General features: G+C 58.3%; 1 protein-coding gene across 2 annotated transcripts; it reads left to right on the forward strand.

The window, feature by feature from the left end:
• Positions 1 to 925: 925 nt before the first annotated feature.
• Positions 926 to 22,738, forward strand: LOC116870942 (ATPase family AAA domain-containing protein 3). Of its 2 annotated transcripts, XM_032863148.1 has the most exons (16): positions 926 to 1,218; positions 5,331 to 5,407; positions 6,044 to 6,145; positions 6,474 to 6,533; positions 7,988 to 8,057; positions 8,379 to 8,544; positions 8,762 to 8,831; positions 11,055 to 11,210; positions 12,231 to 12,287; positions 12,493 to 12,618; positions 12,827 to 12,951; positions 13,430 to 13,481; positions 13,796 to 13,866; positions 14,625 to 14,792; positions 16,074 to 16,182; positions 22,490 to 22,738. In XM_032863148.1, the coding sequence occupies exons 1-16, from the start codon at positions 1,017 to 1,019 to the stop codon at positions 22,652 to 22,654; spliced, it is 1,776 nt and encodes a 591-aa protein (XP_032719039.1). In that variant the 5' UTR covers positions 926 to 1,016; the 3' UTR covers positions 22,655 to 22,738. The 2 variants fall into 2 exon arrangements, with proteins under 2 accessions (XP_032719039.1, XP_032719040.1); XM_032863149.1 differs by lacking the exons at positions 16,074 to 16,182; positions 22,490 to 22,738 and adding an exon at positions 15,323 to 15,373.
• Positions 22,739 to 23,490: the final 752 nt, after the last annotated feature.

Consider the following 23,490-nt stretch of genomic DNA (forward strand, 5'->3'; position numbering starts at 1 on the left):
AACTTTGCTAGCTCCGGGCACTGCGGGTTCTAGAGCAAAGCTGGCTCTGCCCAGCCTTCTCTCCCTCCGCCCCAGGCCACCCGGCCTGGCGCTGTATCCTGGAACCAGGCACGTGGCCCTTGCAGGTGCCCCCCAGCCAGGACCCCTCCTCCAGCAAGGGCGCTCTCCTGGGGGACCGGGGGTGGGCTGCTCTGCGTCTCCACACTTCCGGGGTTGAGTCGGCCTCCCTCGCGTTGGGAGCCGGAGCGCACGAGCAGGGGCCGCTGGGGTCTGCGGAGATACCCGGGAGGAGGCCGAGGAGAGCTCGACCTCCGGCCGGCGCGTGAACCTCCCGAGGCTGCCGGACACTGGCAGGGACCGCGGGCCCCCTCCGAACGTCCCATTCAGCGCCCGCTCCGTGCGCGAGCGCCCAGACCCACCGAGCTTGGCCTCCAGCCTCCGGGGGCCCCGGCATCCCCGCGCCCGGCCGGGTGGATCCTCCCTCGCGGATCAGCCTCTTTCGGCAGCCTCTCCTCCGGCGGCCGCTCCCTCCGTCGGGGCTTACCGCCCTGGCTTCGGGGCCTCGCGTACCAAGGGCCCCGCCTCGGCTCGCCGGCACCCGCACCTCCGTCCGCCTCGTCGGGATTCTGCGGGAGCCCACCGCGCGCGGACACAGAACCGACGCGGGACCAGGAACCGACGTAAACCACGGCGCGCATGCACCCAACCCGTCGATTTTGTCCTTGATCGGTCCCCGTAACTAGGCGCTCCGGCCCGCCCCTCGACGGCCCGCCCCCGGAGCAAGTTCAGGCAGTCCTGGCGAGGACGCCGGTGGCGTCACGTCACCCCCGGCCAATCCGAAGGCCGCACGGTTCTTGTCCCTAATGCGCTTCCGTCGCCTGGGAGGAAGAGGCGTTGTTGCGCCTGCGCGGGACCTCTGACCGCCGGCTCGCGGCGCGTGGAGGCTGCTCGGCTACCCGCGCTTCAGTTCGGCTTGGGCTCCCCGCGGGTGCCGCGGCGCGTGGCGGTCTCGCGCCATGTCGTGGCTCTTCGGGATCAAGGGCCCCAAGGGCGAAGGCGCGGGGCCGCCGCTGTCTCTGCCGCCCGCTCAGCCTGGGGCGGAAGGCGGCGGGGACCGCGGCGCGGGGGATCGGCAGGCGCCCAAGGACAAATGGAGCAACTTTGACCCCACGGGCCTGGAGCGCGCAGCCAAGGCGGCGCGAGAGCTGGAGCATTCGCGTGAGTGCGGCGGCGAGGGTGGGGCCCGGGCTGCGGTGGGGGCCCGGGGAGCTCGGGGTTCTTCCACGGAGAGCCGGTCCACCGAGCCCCCGGGCATGCCCGGTCCTGGGGCGCATTGGACTCCCTGGCGGTCCGAGTGGTAGGCGGCTGGCTGCAGTCCCACTTGCCCGGCGAGGAACCCGGCCTTCGGGCATAAACGTGGCCGGAGCCACCGTACGCCGGGGGTACCAGGATCCCTGGCGCCTTCCGAGCGTCCCCCAGTGAGAAAGCTGGTGCAGATCGAACTTTCAGAGGCCACGGGCAGCATCTGCCGGGGCTGGAGCCTGGGCTTCAGAGACTGTCGCGGAGGGGAGCTCCTCGCGCCTGCTGCTGCCTCCACGTGGCCAGAGCCTTGGCCAGATCCGGTCGGAGTGTGGTGCTGGTGACAGTCCTCCGCTTGGGCAGGGAAGTACGGTTGAGGGACGTTGGTTTCGTGGAAAATAAAGCAGATTTGTGCTTGTTACTGGAAAGCATGAGCGTTCAGATGGGAGGGGTCTGTAGTGCAACGCAGGTCAGTATGTCCCCGCCCCTCCTGGTAGCCTTCCTTCCTGACTCAGGGCCCTCAAGGCACGGTCATCGGCGGGACCTTCACTAAACCTCTGTCCTTTCCTCCCAATTTTCTTTTCTCCTGTTGGCTTAGTGATTTGTCCTAGGACGTAGTGCGAGTGTTTGAGAACCTGGGATGTAAAAGCACCGAATAAATACTGATAGCAAAAATACAGTTGTTCTCAAATTATTGCTTGAGCAGAGATGCCCGCTTTTCAAAGGAGGCTGTATAAAGAAGCCGTGTTATAAACAGGTGTAAGGGAGAGTCTGTCTGTTTAAGGACGGAGAGGCCGACACTTTGTGGTTCAGTCCCTGCCCTTCCCCAGGGGACTGCAAGAACATTCTGGTGCAAGGATGCCTGGCTCTCGGGTCCCCTGGGGACATTAAAAACATTTGGGTATTTGGGCCTGTTTCATTAGGCCTGCCTGGATAATTTCAATATGTGGTTGGGCTGGGCACCAGGGCTCCTCGGATAATGGCAGAGTTTTGACATGTGATCCAGTTTCTTGTTAACGCCTTGTGGGGGGGCGCCTTTCTGCCCCAGCTCCTGTGACATTTTATCCACTCAGTCCAGCAGAGAATTTCAGAGTTTTCCCACTTATGGAAGCTGAATCATACTGTCCCCAAACCCTTGCAGTTATAGGGGCCTTTGTGAATAGCCTTGAGTGTGCCTGTGGGGAGGCAGGTCAGGGGCCTCTCTCTCTTCCTCATCTGCTCGTAACTCTGAACAGCTGCCACGTCTCTGGTACCAGCTGCCCGAGAGCTCCTCCCCCAGGATATTCTCCAGCTGTCCCCAGGGGACCCTGTAGAGGAGGTATGGTCCCCCATCAGTCTCTACATCCGGTGTTTTGTTTTTGTTTTTGTTTTTTTAAGATAAGACTTTATTTGACAGCAAGCGAGCACAAGCAGGGAGAGCAGCAGAGGAAGAGGGAGAAGCAGGCTCCCCACAGAGCAGAGAGCCCAATGCGGGGCTCAATCCCAGGACCGTAGGATGATGACCTGAGCTGAAGGCAGAGGCCCCAACATACTGAGCCACCTACGCGCCCCCCCTTTTTTTTTTACTTTTTAAGTCATGTCTACACCCAACTTAGGGTTCAGACTTAAAACCCCAAGATCAGGAGTCACATGCTCCTCCCACTGAGCTAGCCAGGCGTCCCTGTACGTTATTCTGTTCCTGTGAGCCTTCCTGGCCTGACTGCTGGTCAGTGGGAGAGGTTTTTGCTCTGGTGTACCACCCTCTTTCTGTCCCCAAGCCATTCTTCCCAGGGTGCCTCTTGCCTCTCTGCTCAATAGCTGCTCTCCAGGGGTGCCTGGGGGGCTCGGTGGGTTAAAGCCTCTGCCTTCAGCTCAGGTCATGATCCCAGGGTCCTGGGATCGAGCCCCGCATCGGGCTCTCTGCTCAGCGGGGAGCCTGCTTCCCCCTCTCTCTCTGCCTGCCTCTCTGCCTGTTTGTGATCTCTCTGTCAAATAAATAAGCAAAATCTTAAAAAAAAAAAAAAAGTAGCTGCTCTGCAAAACCTGTCTTTTTGGTACTTGCAGCTCACAGGCGGCCGTGCCTTTCTGGTTGGGGTGAGCCTGTTTGTTGACCTCACTGCTGTCTCCAAGCAAACCAAGATGCCGTCAGCAGCTCCTTGTAGTATGACCACCTGCTCTGTCCTTTGGGCCCAGCCTGACGCTCCCTCGTCCCCTAGGTCTCTAGCCTTTCTTGGAGGCCAGAGAAGCACATTTGGCCTTGAGATCCTGGAGTGCTCCTGTCCGTGTGCCTGTCCACTCCATGAAAGGGGGTGTATAAAAGAGCCCCTTGCCTGTAGGAGGCGCTACGGGGATGCTTTGGAAGGTGCAGCTCCTCTCACAGGATGGTCTCGAGGTGGTGAATGGTCATTGGTAGTGTGAGGTTAGAGCTTGTGATGAGCCGGGCGTGTGCCAGGCCCTGCGCTCAGGTACTTGATCTCTCCTTTCCCTCTTTAGAGAGGCAGTGGCTGAGGGATCTCTGATTGCCCCGTATGCAGGTGAGGTTAGCCTGGCTGGCCAAAGGTCATGCCGGGGGTGGAAAGGGCAGCTGGGACCTGGTCTCCACGTCGTTGGCCTGAGGCGCCCACGTTCCTGTCGGCTGCACCAGGGTGAGCTCGGTTGTGCTCTCATGCACTCCTGCTCAGGCTTGGCTTTGTGGCCAATTTTATGGTGCAGGATATGGGACCCCGGTGCCTTTGTGCCACCTCTCCTCAGGGGCTGGTCCCCCAGGATCCTGTGCCTCCGATTACCAGACACCCAGGGAAGAGCCTTGCAGTAGAGGGTGGGAGGCTGTGTCAGCCTGATCTGGACTGGCTCGGAAGGTCCTTCCCAGGCGCAAGCAGTGTGTTCTCGTCTCCTGCCCTGCCCTAGCGGACGGACCCTCCAAACACGGCAGCTTCCGCCACATCCACGTCCACCTGTGCGGGCGCTGACAGCCCTGTGCGCAGAAGTCTGCTCTAGCTCCTGACGTGTTTGCTGCAGTTTGGGGATGATGGGCACTGGGGTTCGCAACATACTTCAAAGACTTCAAAAACTAGATTGTGGGTCTGGGGTGGAAGGGTAGATGCTTGGTACACAAAGGGAGAAAACCAGGTGCATTGTTTGGTCAGGGAGCTGGGTTCCCAGAGGTTCCCAGTTACTTTCGTGCTGTCATATAGTAGAACGTTTTTTACAGTAAAGTCTCAGGTATGGGAGAATTGTGTCCTCACCGAAATATTTGAGAAGCCAGATGCATGGGTTTTTTGGTTAGGAGAGGACCAGAACTTAGTTTTTTTCCAGAACACCCAATATTGATGGATACGAATTGCACTTTATGAATAAAATACACAGAGAAGGGATGCCTAGAAGGCTCAGGTCATGATCCCAGGGTCTTGGGATTGAGTCCTGCGTTGGGCTGCCTGCTGCTCCCCCTGCTTGGGCACACGCACTCTCTGTCTCTCTCTCTCTCCCTGTTGACAAATAAAATCGTAAAAAAAAAAACATACAGAAGACATTGATAACACACGTGTTCACGAGGTCTGTGAAGAGCGTTCTCTCTGCGCGTTGGTGTAGTTATAACTTAACTGTTTCCTTCCTGTTGATTGTGCTACGCACCTGTGTTTGGTATGGGGTCAATAATGATAGGTGTTGGAGACTTAAAACTACTTACCACGAAAAATAAGATACTCTAGCCACAGGCTGTTTTTTTATTTAACCAGAATGGGACTGTCCCGTTGACCCTCCTCTCAGCTCGCGTGGGGCAGCCTTTCTAATAGTCCTCCGGGACGTGACAGCTGGAGGGGGCACGAGGTCTTGCATGCAGGGCTTTCCATGGAGGGGGGGAGCGGACACAGCGGATGAGAAGGGGGCAGTGGCCCTGGGTTGGGGGAGTCACCAAGCAAGATCGCGGGAGTGAGGGTAGGCACAGGCGTGTTGCGGTTGAGGTGAGCTGTGGTCTCCCTGAAAGCCCCGGCACACTGGGACGCTTGCCTGGTGTGCCAGCATCGTGACACCCACTCTGTCCCTCTCCCCCCCAGGACACGCCAAGGAGGCCCTGAGTCTGGCGCAGATGCAGGAGCAGACGCTGCAGCTGGAGCAGCAGTCCAAGCTCAAGGTGGGCAGTGGGCGTGCTGCCCGGAGGACGCCTCGCCCCGTGGGCAGGGAGGCTGGAAGGAGAAAGTGCACGTGGGCGGTGGGGCCCGGGCGGGTTCCTCAGGCATCTCGGGCTTGGATTTGCCTTTGTGCTTGTGCCTGAGAGGGAAACAGGAAGAGGCCAAGGCGCGCTGGGTTTGTCTCCCGAACGCTTGCAGCCGCCCCGCCCGGAAGGGCTGCTGTGGGGAGCACGTCTGGTCTCCCCAAGGCACATTCTCACCTGGTCCGTCTGCATCCGGCGGGACCATTATGCTGAGCACGCAGCAGGCGTGGGAACGGCACAGGCTCTGGCCTGTCGTTGGCTGTTGTAAAGCGTAGTCCACACGTGAGCGTGGGACATAAGCCATGGAAACTGTGGGGAAGCAGGTCTCCTGGACGCCCTTGCTTCTTTGGGGCCGGGTGGTCCTGGCCCGTGGTGCCCACGCGGCTGGGAGCCGACGGGCGTGCGGGCTGCCGGTCCAGGCGGTGTTTTCTGGGCGCCTCTCCTGCTCCTGTCCAGCCCCTTTGGAGCCCACCCAGGAGAGGGCTGTTGAGGCAGTGAGCCCTGAGAGGGAGGCCCCAGCAGCTCTGGGCTTGCAGCCGCTGGAACATTCTGTAGGAGTACGAGGCCGCCGTGGAGCAGCTGAAGAGCGAGCAGATCCGTGTGCAGGCGGAAGAGAGGAGGAAGACTCTGAGTGAGGAGACGCGGCAGCACCAGGCCGTAAGGACCGCAGGGCCACACAGCCGCAGGGTGGCCGGGGTGGGGCGCTGCTGGGGCACGCCGTGCTCCCCACATTCAGTCTGGGTCTGTCGCCCATCGAGGCTCTGGGAAGACCGTGTGCAAACATCGAAAGCCCACGGATCCGCCAGTGCTGAGCGTGACGGGGAGCACACGCGTCCCAAGCGTGTGTGCTCGCTCACAGCAGGTAGGGGTGGGTGGCTTACCCGAGGGCCCAGCACCCCGGAAAGTCTGGATTCAGATGTTGGTTTCGGGCCGTCCACCAGCCTTTGCGGCTGAGCCGTATTCACGCTGCCCTCTCCCTCCCTAGAGGGCCCAGTACCAAGACAGGCTGGCCCGACAGCGCCACGAGGACCAGCTGAAGCAGCAGGTGAGCCGCCTCCGTCCGCGCCGAGGGCGTCTTCGGGGGTGGCTGGTGGGCGGGAATTCGGGGCTCTTCTACCAGCAGTAGATGCTGGGTCCCAGGAACGCGCACGCACAGGAGACACGGGCCTCCAGGCTCTGGCTATGCTGAGGTTCTTCTGGGTGAGAACCTGGGAACCCGGCTGTGACAAGGGCATGGTAGGGTGGCTTCGAAATGCTGGTACCTGTCAGGGCGTGACAAGGAAACTCAGCCTTCAAGAGAAAGAAATCCTCCCGTTTGCTACGGTTTGGATGGAGCTAGGGTATGTAATGTTAAGCAAAAAAAGTCAGTCAGAGCAAGACAACCTGATTTCATTCGTATGTGGAATTTTTTTTTTTAAAGATTTTATTTATTTATTTGACAGACAGGTCACAAGCAGGCAGAGAGGCAGGCAGAGAGAGAGGGGGAAGCAGGCTCCCCGCTGAGCAGAGAGCCCGATGCGGGGCTCGATCCCAGGACCCTGAGACCATGACCTGAGCTGACATAAGAGGCTTCACCCACTGAGCCACCCAGGCGCCCCTCGTATGTGGAAAAAAACAGATGAACATAGGGGAAGGGTGAAAAGCAAAGGAGGGAAGGAAACAAACCATAAGAGACTCCTAATGATGGGGAACAAACTGAGGGTCCTTGGAGAGAGGTGGGGGGAGAGGGGTGGGATGGGCGATGGAGATGAAGGAGGCACATGTGGGGGCCCCAGTCGTTAAGGTCTGCCTTCGGCTCAGGTCATGATCCCAGGGTTCTGGGATCGAGCCCCGCATCGGGCTCCCTGCTCTGTGGGAAGCCTGCTTCCCCCTCTCCCATTCCCCCTGCTGTGTTCCCTCTCTTGCTCTCTCTTTGTTAAATAAATAAATAAAATCTTAAAAAAAAATTTTTTTTTTTTCCCCAGAAGTAAATTTCACAGGGAAAGACAGTGTTCGTCTGGCCTAGGGTGCCCAGAGGCCTGTCCTGTGGCGGACCTGTGCTAGAGGCAAGGGCTCCTGCACCACCCCACCCCCCATGCACATGCACACTTGTCCTACGTGGGGTTCAGAACTGCCTCCGAGGGCTGTGGAGTGTGTAGGGCCCGGGCCGTCATTCCCAGAGAGGCTTGCAGACCCCGGGGCAGCTTAAGTGTCCCCACAGGTGGAGGCAGCTCAGCTTTTAGATCGATTCCTGATTATTTTTAATATATTATTTAAGGTTTTAGTTATTTATTTTAATGAGAGAGAGTGAGTGCCTGAGCAGGGGTGGGGAGGCAGAGGGAGGTGGAGAAAGACAGGCAGGCTCCCTGCTGAGCACAGAGTCCCACGCAGGGCTCCATCCCATGACCCTGAGATCATGACCTGAGCCAAAACCAAGCTCAACCGGTTGAGCTACCCAGGCACCCCAGATTAGTTTCCTCATTTTGAAAGTTTTCCCTTTTCCCTGTGGCTTCTTCTCAGCAACTTCTCAATGAGGAGAATTTACGGAAGCAGGAAGAGTCGGTGCAGAAGCAGGAGGCCATGCGGCGAGGTAGAGCTGGGCTTGTGGGGGCTGTGTCCTCAGAGCTGCCCTAGGCGGGAGCACGGCTGCTGGGGAAAGCAGCCTGTAAGCACTGACGTGTGTTGCTTCAGGCACTTGGATCCCCAAGCAACATTTCGAGACTCTGGATAGGGCCTCCTAGGGGCTCTCCGTTCTCTGGTTGGGACCGCAGAGCAGAAGCTAGGCAAGCCAGGCATTCCCCCAGCATCTGACCGGCATCCCCTCCCTCCCGGGAGGAGGGTTGCCTGAGCCGCACTGGGAGGATGAGGGGCCATGGGCTGAACACCCTCTCCCTGCCCTTTCCCTGGGCAGCCACCGTGGAACGGGAGATGGAACTGCGGCACAAGAACGAAATGCTGCGTGTGGAGGCAGAGGCCCGTGCCCGGGCCAAGGCCGAGCGGGAGAACGCAGACGTTATTCGTGAGCAGATCCGCCTGAAGGCTGCTGAGCACCGCCAGACCATCCTGGAGTCCATCAGGTGAGTCACAGGCCCCAGAGGCCCGTGGCAGAGCCCTGTGGCCGATGTCATCTGGCCTTTCACCTGGGCCAGGAGGCCCTCAGTTGGTACATTGGTGGGAGGCAGGCTCTCAGCAGATCTTCCCGTGTGCTGACCTTCAGGGCTGACCTTCATCGCCCTTGCCCTTTTCTCCAGCCAGGGGCCTAGATCCCTTGTCACATAGCTGCTTCCTCTACAGGACAGCAGGCGCGCTGTTTGGTGAAGGATTCCGTGCCTTTGTGACAGACTGGGACAAAGTGACAGCCACGGTAAACACCCCTGCTGTGTCTTCCTGCTTATGGCCTGTGTCACAGTCACTGCTGGGTCCCGTCCCTGCCTCCTCCCAGCAGTGAAAGGGACCTGACACCCGACTGAGGGAGGCCAGGCAGGGCCAAGGCGTAAGCCTTTGCTGCTGCCCTTCCCTCCAGCCCCTTCCTGTGAAAACAGGGCATGGTACCGCCCCGGGGTGTGGGGCACGGCCGGCAGTTCGCTGTTGGCGTTGGGGTTAGGCTTTTAACCGTTGGGCTGCAAGATGTGGGAAGATCTAGAAGCCAGATCTGAAGCCAGAGCTCTGGTTTCCCTCTTCTTAGAAGCGCTGCCCTTTGGAAAGCGTAACTGGAAGTCTGCCTGGCAGCCTCAAGGGTGGGGCCCAGCTAGAGCTCCTGGGGCACTGGAGATGTGACTGTGAACCCCTCTCAACCGTGCTCCTGTGAGGGCTCCCACCCTCTAGTGGGAAGCGGAGGGCAGCCAGCGAGGCCGTAGGACTCCAGGCACTTGTCCTCAGGCCCTGTGGTCTGTGCCCCATGCCGTGTGGCTGGTCAGCACTCAGGGCAGGTTCCCAGAGAGCCCCCAACTCCGCAAGGCCTTCTGCTTCGGCCTTGCGCCAGGCACTGCTCTGGGCCACACGGTGTGACTTGGCACCTGCTCCCGTGGTAGTGAGGCCCTAACAAGTAGTCTGGCTTACCAGGAGTGTCCCTGTGCACCTGTGTTCCTGGTGTCCTGGCTTCCCAAGCCCTTCCTGCAAGCCCCCTGCTTTGGACGTAGTTCTAGCCTCGTTCTGGAGACGGTGAAGGGCGGTGGGGGGGCGGTCAGGCTGTGCCTCAAGGAGAGTGGGGTGGACTGTCCAGGGAGGGCAGGACGCCAGTAATGGAAACCTGCAGCTAGTGAGGTTGCTGCCTTTTTTTTTTCCCCTAAGATTTGATTTATTTAGGGGCGCTTGGGTGGCTCAGTCATTAAGCCTCTGCCTTCGGCTCAGGTCCGGATCCCAGGGTCCTGGGATTGAGCCTCATGTTGGGCTCCCTGCTCAGCAGGAAGCCTGCTTCTCCCTCTCCTGTTCCCTCGGCTTCTGTGCGGTCTCCTGTGTCAAATAAATAAGCAAAATCTTAAAAAAAGATGTGATTTATTTATTTGAGAGAGAGAGTGCAAAGTGGGGGAGGGGAGGGGCAGAAGGAGAGGGAGAAGCGGGCTCCTTGCTGAGCAGAGGGCCAGATGCGGGGCTGATCCCAGGACCCTGAGGTCACGACCTGAGCCCAGGGCAGACTCTCTACCAACCAAGCCACCCAGGTACCACCAACCCCTCTCCCTGGAGTGTTTTAAGGTGAATTAAGGGCATTCTGACTGCTCCTGTGGTCTGAGCACCCCGTGCACTCAGATCTTTCCAGCTGTTCTAAACATCTGTGTTTGCCCTTGAATCTCTAACGCCCATCTTCAGTCTGGAAGCTTGACCAGGGCTGCGTGGTGGGGTGGCCGTCAGTCCCGGCCCTGCCCCCTGACAGAGCTCCTCGGCAGGGAGTTGAGCACAGGACAGGCTGAGCAGGAAATGCCCCTTGGCCGTCCTTCTTGTTGGATCAGCTGCTCACGGATCCAGCCTGTACCTTCCCAGCAAGCGGGGGAGACGCACCTGGGGGTGGTTGCTGGAGGTTGCTGTATTCACGAGCTGCTAGCTGCCTTGAGGCCGGCCCTGTCCCAGCCACCCTGCCACAGGCCTCTCGGACCCTTGTTCCTGTTATTGTAGTTCCCACCTGGTCTCCTGGAACCTTGCTTCCTCCTGCAGTGGCGAGGCTGTTTCTCTTGTAAGGAAGACATTGCAGTTTTGTTTCCAGGTGTCGGCATACTTTCTAGGAACCTCTTGTAGCTCTTGGTCCCGTGTCCCATGATTGTGCTCCCACCACAGCATTCGGTCTATCTCCCGTGAGCCTTGGGGTCTCTCTTCACAGCTGGGGCTGTCACCTGGAAGCTTCCCTAGTCCTGGAGTCCCTGGAGTGCATCCTGCAGTAGCTTTCTTAGAAAGGGTGTTCATGATAAGCTTTTTGATCTCTTGCCCATCTGGAAATACCTGTGCTCATGCGAAACTGAGCACCAGCTGGGATGCTGCTGTGGGACCCTTGCGTTGCCTTGCGTGGGATGGGGTGAGCAGAGGGCACAGTGCCAGCTGCTGACGACTCGGTGCGGGATGGGCGGGCTCTGCCTGCCCTCCCACTGCCCCACTCCAGGTGGCTGGGCTGACGCTGCTGGCCGTCGGAGTCTACTCTGCCAAGAACGCCACATCTGTTGCCGGACGGTACATTGAGGCCCGGCTGGGGAAGCCGTCCCTGGTGAGGGAGACGTCTCGCATCACGGTGCTAGAGGCCCTGAGGCACCCCGTGCAGGTAAGTGCGGGCCCGTTTCTCACTGCGGTCGCGTGTCCTGCCCAGTTCTTTCTGGCATTTCAGCTGGGTTGTGAACGTGTGTCTTCATTTCCCCTCATTACCTAAATACCGTCTGTTCTCTCCAGCACGTTGGATTTGACTGTGGCTTTTTCCTTCTTGGCGCTGTTCTGGGAGCCTGTCACGTCCGCACTGGGGAGACCCTCACCATATCCACTCGGTCACCTCTGGGGATCTGTTGGTGTGATTGTCCCTGGGCAGATTTTGGGTTATTTACAAAATCCTGGGGCTCCTGTGTGCCATCATCCTGTGAGAAGTCGCTGGAAGTTGCACGCTGTGAGCTCCCTTTCTCAAGGGGAGCCAGGCCTCCTACCCGCTGATGTCGTTCCTGTTGCATATCCTCCCACGGGCTGTGGCTAGATCTCCATAGTGATCGCTGTGGGTAACTGAGAAAATTAGGATCCTTAAAGAATCTTTTTTCTTTATTTTTTTAAGATTTTATTTGAGGAAGAGAGCACATGAGCTGGGGTGGGGGGTATGTAGGAGCAGAGGGAGAAGCAGGCTCCTCACTGAGCAGGAAGCCCAACGAGGGGCTCGATCCCAGTACCCTGGGATCATGAGCCAAGCCAAAGGCAGATGCTTAATTGAGTGCCCCCAGGCACCCCAAAATCAGTAAAGAATCTGAAGGGGCTCCTGAGTGGCTCCTTTGGCTAAGCATGTGGCTCTTGATTTCACTGAAGCTCGTGATCTCTTTGTCACGGGATCAAGCCCTCCCTGTCTGGTTCCATGCCGCATACTTGCTCGCGCTCTCTGTAAGTGGCTTAGCCCAGTAGCACAGGCAATCTCATAGGCCACCCTTCCAGAGCGGGAGCAGGGCCCAGGCACGTGTGGCCTGGAGTATGCTCCACGGCAGTCTCTGTGTGGCGGTCAGGCTGCTCCCGGCGCTCCGTGCCTGTCGTGTTGTGGGCTCTGCTGATGAGTTTACTGTCCCTATGTTTTGTGTTACCCCCCTCCTGCCCACAGGTCAGCAGGCGGCTCCTCAGTAAGCCTCAGGACGCACTGGAGGGCGTCGTCCTCAGTGTAAGTGGTGCTGCCCATCCCAGAGCTGTGGTGGGCTTTGGGGTGGGAGGTATCCTTCTGCCCATAGAACTCTCCTACAGGCTGGGGCTGCTTTTCCTTCCTGAAGTAGAATGCCTGGGCTGAGCCGGCTTTGGGGCTGCTCTGGGCGCTCAGGAGGAGCACACTGGCAGCCGAGTACCCCCCAACCTGCCGTGTCCCCTGGCAGCCCAGCCTGGAGGCCCGTGTGCGGGACATTGCCATAGCAACGAGGAACACCAAGAAGAACCACAGCCTGTACAGGAACATTCTGGTGTACGGGCCCCCCGGGACTGGCAAGACCCTGTTTGCCAAGGTGAGGGCATGCGCCGCACAGGTGGGTGGGGCGCCGTGGGCCGCGGCTGATGCTGTGGCCCTCGGGGACAGGCCGTGCAGGGGAGGCAAGTGGCATCCTAGCCGTACCTGGTGGTAGGGGCCGAGCTCAGGGTGTGTGGGCTTCGAAGGGGAGGAGAGTAAACAGGCTTCGCCCTCCCCTCCCCACCCCTGGCCCCTTTCTCGCCTAGAAACTCGCGCTGCACTCGGGCATGGACTATGCCATCATGACCGGTGGGGATGTGGCCCCCATGGGGCGGGACGGCGTGACTGCCATGCACAAGGTCTTCGACTGGGCCAATACCAGCCGGCGAGGGTGAGCCGGGCCCCTCTGGGATGGCCCCCCGCGTGCATGTGCTTTCCTGGCCTGGGTTCCTGGCGGCCCCCGGAGTGCCCGCTGGGAGGGGGTGAGCGGGGGGGTCAGCGACTTTCCCTGCAGCCTGTTTCTGGTTGTGCCCAGAGCTGGAATACTCTGGGGGCGGGAATCCGAGGGAGAAACTCACCCCGAGAACAGACTGGCGGCTCGTGCTCGTCACAGGAGCCTCTTGGTGCTTCTGTTCTTTAACCCGTGGAAGACAGGAAGCTGCCGGCCCCGATACTTGTGCCACATTAGGGTGTTTGGCACAAGCCAGTCGCTTCCCCGCAGCACTGGACTGGGCGTGCCTCTGTCGGGTCCGGGGTCCCCAGCCATTGCTGAGGTCGCAGGCGCGTCGGGTTCCTGAATCGGAGTTCCGCTGGAGCGTGCTCCGCTGGGCGGCCCTCACCACTTCTTGTCCGTCCTTTCCCTGCCGCAGCCTCCTGCTCTTCGTGGATGAAGCGGACGCTTTTCTCAGGAAGCGAGCGACTGTGAGTATTCTGGAAGCTTCCGTCTGGCCTGCTGGGCCCGGCCGGCCGTAGGTGTGTGGTCAGAAGTGGTGTCCGTTGGCCATGTTTGGGCTTTATGGGGAGGTCGCCGGTTGCTCGGGATGAAGTCTGACCCCAACCCGCTCCTCAGCTGCACTTTCTTCATAAATGTGGTCTGAAAAGCAGGAGTTGGTCCTGGGGTGTCTTCAGCAGCTTCTGAAGTGATGTTTGGTGCGGGGCTCCCGGAGGGCTGCAGCGGGGCCTTTGTTTGCCTCCGCGCGGCGGCCTCCCCGCTGACAGCAGGACTTTCTCCGCAGGAGAGAATCAGCGAGGACCTCAGGGCCACCCTGAACGCCTTCCTGCACCGGACAGGACAGCACAGCAGCAAGTGAGGGCCGCCTCTGACGCACAGCCGCTTTGCGGGGAAACTGAGGCTCCTGCTGTGGGGCCGGGCCGGTCAGGGTGCAGGGGGTCTCAGAGCCAGGTGCCAGTCATCGCCACAGTCGCCGCGCTTGTGCCAGTCGTCACCGCCGCAGTCGCCACAGCCCTCCACGGCGGGCTGCCCAGGTGGTCAGCCTCCGGCCAGCTGTCCTGGGGCATAGGTTGCCCTGGGAAGGGGCGTGCTCCTTCCAAATCCCCTACTCTTGCTCTCCTGCGTTGTTGAGGGGGCCCACTGGTCACCAGGGGGCACCTCGCCCTCCAGTCAGCTGTGGGGCCACCCGGTCATACGCTTCCCCCTTGTCTGGCGTGGCTCCTGCCTACAGAGACCCTCGCCCCTGCTCAGACCTCCTGGGCGTCTGGCCCAGGTTCCTGCTGAGTTGGCCCTTCTGCCAAACCGGCTGAACCGTGGACCCTGCGGCTCAGGCTGGTGCGGGGCTGAGGTCAGTCTCCGGCTGTGGGGTCCCTGTTCTCCACATGGCAAAGCTCAAATGGCCACCCCATCAGGCTGGGCCATCGGTCAGCAGAGAAATGTTCGACGGATGGGTGGGTGGCAAAGGGCAGTGCTGGGCATTGCTGGTTTTTTGGGTTAAAAGGCTGCATAGATTCTCCTAGAAAAGTGTCCTGTGTGGGTTAAGAGGCTCCCTACCCTGGGGGCAAGCCCCCGGGTCAGCCAGCCCCTTAGCCCCCGCTGTCTGCTGGCTTCAGGTTCATGCTGGTCCTGGCCAGCAACCAACCTGAGCAGTTTGACTGGGCCGTCAATGACCGCATTGACGAGATGGTCCACTTCGGCCTGCCGCAGCGGGAGGAGCGGGAGCGCCTGGTGAGGCTGTATTTCCACAAGCACGTTCTGAAGCCGGCCACGGAGGGAAGGCAGTAAGTATCCCAACGGCTCGAGTGCCGCAGGGCCCTCCGCGACCTCCAGCTCCCCGCCCGGGTCCTGCACCCCTGTCCTAACCCTGGGGTTGCACGCGGGGGTCAGGTATGCCCACCGGCTGGCCCCCGTGTTGGACTCTGTGCCCTGTCATCACAGACCTGTAACAGTCCGGGGCTCTTGAGGGATCCTGGCTGCAGTCAGGCCCTGGAGAGCGAGGGCCTGTGATGGTGGTTGCCAGGGCTTTGTTCACCCTGAGGTGGTCGTGGCAATCTTGGAGGTGGACTCGCCCTTGTTCACTACTCACCCGGACTCCGGGGAGCCCGGGGCCCCTCGCCAGCACACACCAAGGTCCCTGTTCTGCAAAAGTCACCCGGCGATGGGGGAGCCCTCGCTCGTCGCTCCGTCCGGAGTGCTCCAGATAGGAAAGGCTGCTCTATTTTTAACCATCTCCGGGGAGCCAGACCTCGCAGCAGCACTGACCTGAATCCCTCCTGTCACTGGTGGTGGCGAGAGCCGTCTTTTGTTCTAGGACGGGCTTTGCCTGCCTGTGCTGTCCCTCTGCGGCCTGAGCCCCTGTGTTTCACTCCCTGGGCCTCTGCTCCCTCGCACCTGGCCGGCACCAGTACCGCCCAGCCTCCCGGTGGCCCTTTCTAGCCTGACTGCAGTCCAGACACCAGTTGCGGTGTGAGTTTCTGAGGTCTCTTTTCCCATGAGTGACTGCCTCTCCCGGGTCTTCAGCTGGACCTGTTTGGAAAGGGGCCAGGAGTGAACCGCGCTCACACCTGAAGTATCTGCTTTCCTCTGATTCCACACTTGCCAGCAGCTCACCCCCGACAGGGTTTCAGCGGCTGTGCCCTCTGGGCACCGGGGTGGTCCGAGAAGGACGTGGTCCCTGCCCCCCGGTCTGGCGGTGGAGCCGGGCGTGAGCTGCAGGAGCCCCTCCGCTCATGCTCATCCCGACCAGCCCCACAGCTGCCGCAGCGCGCCTCCCGCACTGCTGTCCCCACAGGCCCCTGCGCCGGCACCTGGGCTCCCTAAGGAAGAGAGGTTCCTGGTGGGGCCAGAAGGGCAGAACTGGTAGCCCTGGAATCAAGAGAAGACATTAAGGCAGAGTTTGGCTCTTTAGAAGTTGGGGCGTTTGGATGTGGGGGTTTCTAGTATGGGTTCCTGCTCCTGGCAGATACCCCAGTCCTCCTTTCATGTGGGAGCCAAGGGCCCCTCCTAGATTTCTGGTCTGGTCTTGGGTTCCAGGACATCACACGGGAATTTCTCCTTCACAGGCGCTTGAAGCTTGCTCAGTTTGACTACGGCAAGAAGTGTTCGGAGATCGCACACCTGACGGAGGGCATGTCCGGCCGGGAGATCTCCCAGCTCGCTGTGGCTTGGCAGGTGAGCTGGGGATGTGGGCCCTACAGGTGTGAGCTTGACCGGGTGGGAAATGATAAGGCATTCGAAGGGAGCCAGTGCTGGTCTCTGCCCCCACACCCCCCCAGGGTGTTTCTGTTAAAGGATTTTCTGCGCACAGATGTCATGCCCTGTCCTACTTTGTGGCTGCCACCTGCTTCTGCCCCCACTGCAGGAGGGCGTGGAGAGGTGTCACTGACTTTGCATATTATGGCCTACCTCCTTTTCCTTGTGGTTTTGTTGCAGGTCAGATAGGGCTCTGAAATCACGTGGGGTTTCCTGGAAATGAACCAAGTGTCATATAGGCATCAAGGTCCCACAGGCCCATGCTTGATGTCTCAGGTACCACTGGAGTCTGTCCCTAGCAGGAGCCTAGCACATTTAGGGCAGGCGATTCTGTAGTTGGTAAGGGATCGGGGTCCACAGGGCCACGTGGAGTATCCCATGAGCTGTCTATGGGCTCATCAGAGGGCAAATGAGATGAGGAACCAAGAAGTGAACCTGGTCTGATAAGGGGTTAGGCATCTCCTTCCCAGGTCTTTGCCAGATGTAGACCATCGGTCCAGAGGGCTGTCTGCTTTGTGCACGGTCGGCTTTGCCGTGGGGTCTTGAGGGCAGCGTAGAACACATGAGTTAGGCTGACTTTATCCTCGTGTTGTGACCCAGGGCACATGGCCCAGAGTGGTTCTTGACATTCCCAATGCCTACTGTTTTCCTCCTGCAGTGTCCACAGGGCCCCCCCCAACCCCCAGGGAGGGGAGCCAGTTGTCCCCCAGGAGCCCTGGGTGCAGGCATCCAGGAAGCATTTGCAGGTTGGTTATTGCTGAGGAGAGAAAAGCCCTTTCATGTGGGGGCTGCTGAGTGGCTGCTGTCTATGGCCAGCCCTTCGTGTCGGAGTCACTGCCTCTGTGGGGCCTGCGCCCAGATCTTCCAAGGCTGCCTGATGTCCAACCACTAGAAATTCCATGGTGCTTCTAAGTGAGCATGTGTTTGTTAGTGAGACGTCTACTCTGACCGGAGCATGGTAGCTTGGGTACCCCAGGGACTGGGTTAGAGTGAGACCCTGACCGGACCAGGGGACTGGGTTAGAGTGAGACCCTGACCGGACCAGGGGACTGGGTTAGAGTGAGACCCTGACCGGAGCTGGCTGTGCTGCTCCAGCGGCTGCAGAGGCTGAACTACTTCCCAGTGTGGACCAGCTGGGCGGCTCTAGGTCATCCTTAACTCGGGACCCAGGCTTTACGAGGGTGGCTCTGTTTCTGTAACCAGCAGAGGAGAGGATCGCTACGTGTCGGCTGGGGCTGCTCTGACAGTTCCACGGCTCAGGCCACCCGAACACAGACATTCATCTTCTAAGGTTTGAAGGCAGGAAGTCCCAGATCAGGGTGCCAGCACGGGGTTCTGATGGTGGGCCCTTCCTGCCTTTCAGTTGGTGATTTTCTGGCTCTGTCCTCCTTGTGTGGCAGAAACGGAGCTCTAATGCATAAGGACACTAGTCCTATGCGATCGGCCCCCACTCTCACGACCTCCTCTGCTGTTAACGTCTTCCTTGTCGGCCCCAACAGCTGCACTGGGGGGTCAGGGCTTCACGCTATGAATATGAATCTGGGGACACATTCAGTCCCTGACAGCAAACCACGCCCTGGTTCTCGATGTTTCCACCTAGAACCAGCACACCTCCTTTCTGTCCACATCATATGTCACCTGCCCAGACCAGGTGACAGGTCTGCCACAGGCCTGGTGGATGGAGAGCTAGTGATTGTCAGACACGGCATTAGTGGGGGAGGCAGTAACTAGACCTCCGGAGCCCGTGGGGTGTTCTCCCTGGAGGGTCTTTCCCTCCACCAGGGGTATCCTGTCACTGACCAGATGGCCCAGCCTGAGGTGTGTCATTCAGTCCTGTCGTGCTTGTAGGAGAGGAGTGTGAGGTCCAGAGAGGAGGGACCAGAATGCGTCGGTGTCCCCCTTGGGAGGAATGTGGTCTCCCTCTCTTTGTACCCTCAGGTGCCCAGAGGTGGTTGGGCTTGTGCTGGCCTCCCTGCCCCTCCTGGGCTGGACTGCAGGGTGGGCCCAAGCACTTGTTCCCTGAAGCCCATACGGCCTGCGTGGCGGCTTCACGACGGAGGTTGTGCCGTCTCTTAGCACTCTGTTGTGGCAATGCACTGTGTCGTTGCTATTACTCTTCAAGCAAAGTTTACCATTTTAACCATTTTTAGGCCCACAGCTTAGTGGCATTAAGTACATTCACATTGTTGTGTGGCCGTCACAGCCATCCGTCCCCAGGACATGTCCATCTTCCCAAGCTGCAGTGCCGTCCTGTGAAACGCTAACCCTCCTCCCCCTCCCCATTTCCCGGCACCCGCCCTTCCACTTTCTGTGAAGGGGACTCCCCCAGACGGTGCGTGCGAGCTGAACCAGCAGCATTTGTCCTTTTGTGACTGACTTCAGTCAACATCATGTCCTTAAGGTCCATCCGTGTGGTACCACGTGCCAGCATTTCTTTCCTTTTAAAGACAGAATCGTAATTCCTTGTGGTTATGTTTCATTTTGCGAATCCATTTATCCACCGACAAGGACATTTGGGCGGCTGTTGTGAATAATGCCCCTGTTAACTTCGGGTGTCCCGGTATCTCTGAAACCCCATTCTTCATTCCTTTGAGTATGCACCCAGAAGGGAGATTACTGGATCATGTGATAATACCGTCTTCTGGGGCGCCCAGGGGCTCATTGGTGAAGCCTCTGCCTTCGGCTCAGGTGATGATCTCAGGGTCCTGGGATCGAGCCCCGCATCGGGCTCTCTGCTCGGCGGGGAGCCTGCTTCCCCCTCTCTGCCTGCCTCTCTGCCTGCTTGTGATCTTTCTTTGTCAAATAAATAAATGAGACCTTTAAAGCAAAATACTGTCATGTTGAGGAGCTGCTGTGCTGTTTCCTACAGCGGATGCACACTGTACGTTCCCACCAGACGTGCGCACAGCTGGTGTCTGGCCGCTCATCAACACTGGTTCTTTTCTGTTGTTTGGATAGTAGCCGTTGCCGTCCTAGAGGATGTGAGGTGACCGCTCATGGTCACTTGGATTGCATTTCCCTGATGGTTGTGATGTGGGCATCTTGTGTGCTTCCTGGCCATGTATCTGTTTTCCTGCAGAGATGTCTGTTCATGTCCTTTGCCCATTTTTGAATCAGATTGTTTTTTGTTGAGTTCTTTATGTATTGTGGATACTAACCATTTATCAGATTATGTGATTTACAGATATTTCCTGCCCTTCAATGAGTTGCTTTTTTACTCTTTATTTGATTGATAATGTCCTTTGATGCACAGAGGGTTTAAGATTTTATTTTTGAGTACTGCCTACACTCAACATGGGGCTCAAACTCACCGGCCAGAGGTCAGGAGTCGCACGCTCACTGGCAGCCAGCTGAGCGGCCCCCCCACTTTGTTCTTTTAAGGATTTTGATGCACAAAAGGTTTTAATTTTTTTTAATATTTTATTTATTTATTAGAGAGAGAGAGAAATCACAAGTAGAGGTAGAGACAGGAAGAGAGAGGGAAGCAGGCTCCCCACTGAACAGAGACCCTGATGCGGGGCTCGATCCCAGGACCCTGAGATCATGACCTGAGCTGAAGGCAGAGGCTTCACCCAGTGAGCCACCCAGGCGCCCCCCAAAGGTTTTAATTTTGACATAGTCCAATTTGACAGTTTTGTTTGTCACCTAGACTTTCAGTGCCAGAGCCAAGAAGTTACCACTAAATCCTTCTCCTGTTTTCTTTTTAGTAGCTTTGTAATTTGAGGTCTTATATTTAGGTATGATTCTTTTTTTTTTTTTTTTTTTTTAAGATTTTATTTGTTTGAGAGAATAAGCAGGAGCAAGAGAGAGTACATGAGTGGCAGGGGGAGGGGCAGAGGGAGAGGGAGAAGCAGAGTCCCTGCTGAGCGGGGAGCCCAACGTGGGACTCGATCCCAACACCCTGGGATCACGACTTGAGCCAAAGGCAGATGCTTAACTGACCGAGCCCCCCCTCCAGGTGACACAAAACACAAATGTTTTTTTTGTGTTAATTTTGTATCCTGCAAATTTGCTGAATTCGCTTATTAGTTTTATTTTTTACTCACAACCCTGAGATCAAGACCTGAGCTGAGATCAAGAGTCAGACACTTAATCCACTGAGCGACCCAGGCGCCCCGAGATTATTAGTTTTAACTTTTGCGGGAATCTTTAGAGTTTACTACATACAAGCATATATTATCTTCAAAAGATAATTTTATTCTTTCCTTCCCATTTGGATCCCTTTCATTTCTTTTTCTTGCCTAATGCTCCAGGCAGGACTTCTACTACTGTGTTACATGAAGTGGTGAGAGTGGCTGTCTGTGACTTGTTCCTGACCGTAGAGGAAAGCTGTCAGTCTTTCACCCTGGGTAATATATTTGCGTGGGTTGTTCACAAATGACCTTTAGAACGTTAAGGAAATTTCCCTCCATTCCTAGCTTACTGAGTGTTTTTACCAGGAAAGGGTGCAGAGTTTTGCCAGCTGCGTTTTCTGTAGCCGTTGAGGTGGTCGCGTGTTTTTGGCCCTTCCTTCTATTAACGTGGTGCATGAGGGTAGTTAGTTTTTTCTGTGGGCATCACGAGTGCTTCCCAGGAGTAAATCCCACCTGGCCATGGGGTATAATTCCCTCAACATGGTGCTGAATGTGGTTTGCAAGTATTTTATTGAAGAATTTTGCATTAACATCAGGGAGGGTATTGGTCTGTGGTTTCATTGTGGGGTTTCTGTCTGCTTTTACTGTCAAGGTTATGCTGGCTTCGGAATCGAATTCGTGTTCCTTCCTCTCCAGTTTTTTGGCACTTTGAGAAGGACCAGTGTTTTAAGTGTCGGGCAGAATTCACCGGCGAAGCCCTTGAGTCCAGGGCTTGCCTTTTTTCTTTAAGTGACGTTTCCTGTGTTTTAGTCACTTCAGGCTCAGAAGACGGTCGTGAGGACGGTGAGGAGCCTCCGCACGGTGCTGTGACTCCTCTCGTGAGGCACATTTGCCTTGTCACGGTGGCCTCCGCCTTGGACTTGATCTTTTCCAGGGCCCCCTCCAGAGTCCCCCATCTTCAGCTGCCACCTCTACTTGGGGTCCCTGGGGCTGTGACAGTTCCCGGATGTCTTTTGTTTCTGATGATCCTGGAGGTTTTGACGAGTGCTGGTCAGGTGTTACAGAGACTGTCCTACTGAAGTTTTTCTCACAGTTAGAGATTGTGGGTTTGGGGAGAAGACCCCAGAGATGAGGTGCCCACCTGGTCACATCCAGACAGGAGACACGTGACGTCCGTGCAACATCACAGGGATGTTGACCTGGTTAAGGTGATGCCCGCCGGGTTTGTCCATGGTAAAGTGACTGGTTTCCCCTTTTCCTCATTTAGCTGGAAGCCCATCGCTCGGTCCAGCCATCTCTCAGTGGGGGTCCTGGCTCCCTTGGGCAGACATGTCGGCTCAGTTGCTCCGGGATTCTGGAAAGGGCTCCTCCCTCTACCTTCCCACCAGGGAAGCTTCCAGCTGCTTCGGGTGCTCAGCGTTCAGGGGCAGTTGGGCCTGGTGGGGTACTCTGTGACCGAGCTAGAATTGCTGGGGCCTCCTGGGGAGCTCTCTTCCTAGGGGTCTTGCCCTCCCCTCAGTGTTAGACCTGCCTCCCCAAATGGTGTGTGGTGGTTCTGTCATGTGTGTCCTGGCCCGGAGGGTAGCTCTGCTCTCTATGAGGGCCTTCCAGGTCTGTGCTGGGGGGCATGAGCTGCTTCTTGACAGCTGGCCTCAGACCTGATATTTTTAGAAAGTCATTGAGAAACTCGGTGATGCGAGAACGTAGCACTCGTGCCAACCGGGGACGTGGGCAGGGCCACGGGCATTGCAGGGATGGTGGCTGCCATGACTGCGGGTTCCCTCGCAAGCTCGCTCTTGCACACACGGGGAGCCAAGCATGTGCCGCTGGCATGCTGAATGTGTGTGTCCTGCTGGGGGGCTATGCCCCTCCGGTAGAGGGTACGGGCCAGCACTCCTCTTAGCGGACTCAGCGTCCCAGTCTTGACCGCTACCCCCCAGGAGGCCTTCAGCTTCTGAGGGCATCTCCCAAGAGGCGAGCTCACGGGTGGGCCAGCCAGGCTGCCTCATCCCTGGGTCTGGCCCTGTCCTGCAGGGCGGGTGGTTCCCGGTCACTGGTGGCACCCAGGGGCTGAAAGTCTGGGCTGGGGGACCCTTTTCCCCTGTGGGTAGCCCCTCCATGTGCCCCGCATCAGTGCTGTCTTTCCCTGCCAGGCCATGGCGTATGCCTCGGAGGATGGGGTCCTCACGGAGGCCATGATGGATGTCCGGGTCCAGGACGCCATCCAGCAGCACCAGCAGAAGATGCAGTGGCTGAAAGCGGAGAGAGTCAGGCCTAAGGATGACCAGACCCCGCTCCCAAGCACACAGGCTCAGTGAGCTGGGCTTGGACGCCCAGCAGCCGCACTGGCCAGGTGGCTTTGCCAGGAAGAAGCCCTCCCCTCCGTGTCGGAATGGACCTGCCCCCACCGCCCCACCCCCGGCTGGCCTGTGGCGCTTCTGCTTTCTGTGCCCTGGGCCTGCGGGGAGCTTTGCCGTGAAGAGGCTCCCCTCTCCCAGTGATGGGCCTGCACAGCCGCCCACCTTAGCGTCTTTACGTGTTCCCCCGGTCGGCGCCAGGACAGCCTTAAAGGCCTCTGCTTGGGACCAAGTTCAGCACCTTTGTGGTAGGCTTGGCTCCTTTGTACCCCAGTCCGTTTCCTCCAGCCGGTGGTGCTTATTGGGTGGGCCGGACTGGGGAGAAGGCACTGTCCCTGAGCCCAGGGAGGGTCGGGTCATGCTGCCACTGCCGGTCTGCAGATGCTGGCTGAGCTCTTGTAGCTGCTGCACCTGTCCCCCGAGGGGGCTTGGCTGAGGGAGGGCGGGGCAGGGGTTGGGGCCTGGCAGGGTGAGCAGAGCAGACCCCTGAGCTGCTGGCTGGGGGCTGCTTCCCCCTCCACCTGCTGTCCCTGGGATCTTAGGAGAGGGACTCAGGAGTGTGACTGGGACACACCTAGAGGGTAAGAACTAGCTGCCGGCGACTGGTGGTGGTGCCTGGAAGGCCCCAGGACCCACTGGCCAGGGATGTCCAGTGCTGGGGGCACTGCCCTAACCCACAGGATCTGTGGCCCTCCATCCATTGGAGTTGGGGGCTTTTTATCCAGAATCCAATAAAAACTCTGACAGGATACCTCATAACGTGTGTATCTCATGGCTGATTCAAGGGGCAGACGCTT

Source organism: Lontra canadensis, unplaced genomic scaffold, assembly GCF_010015895.1.
Source record: "Lontra canadensis isolate GAN:19392208 unplaced genomic scaffold, GSC_riverotter_1.0 scaffold25, whole genome shotgun sequence".
Lineage (NCBI taxonomy): Eukaryota > Metazoa > Chordata > Mammalia > Carnivora > Mustelidae > Lontra > Lontra canadensis.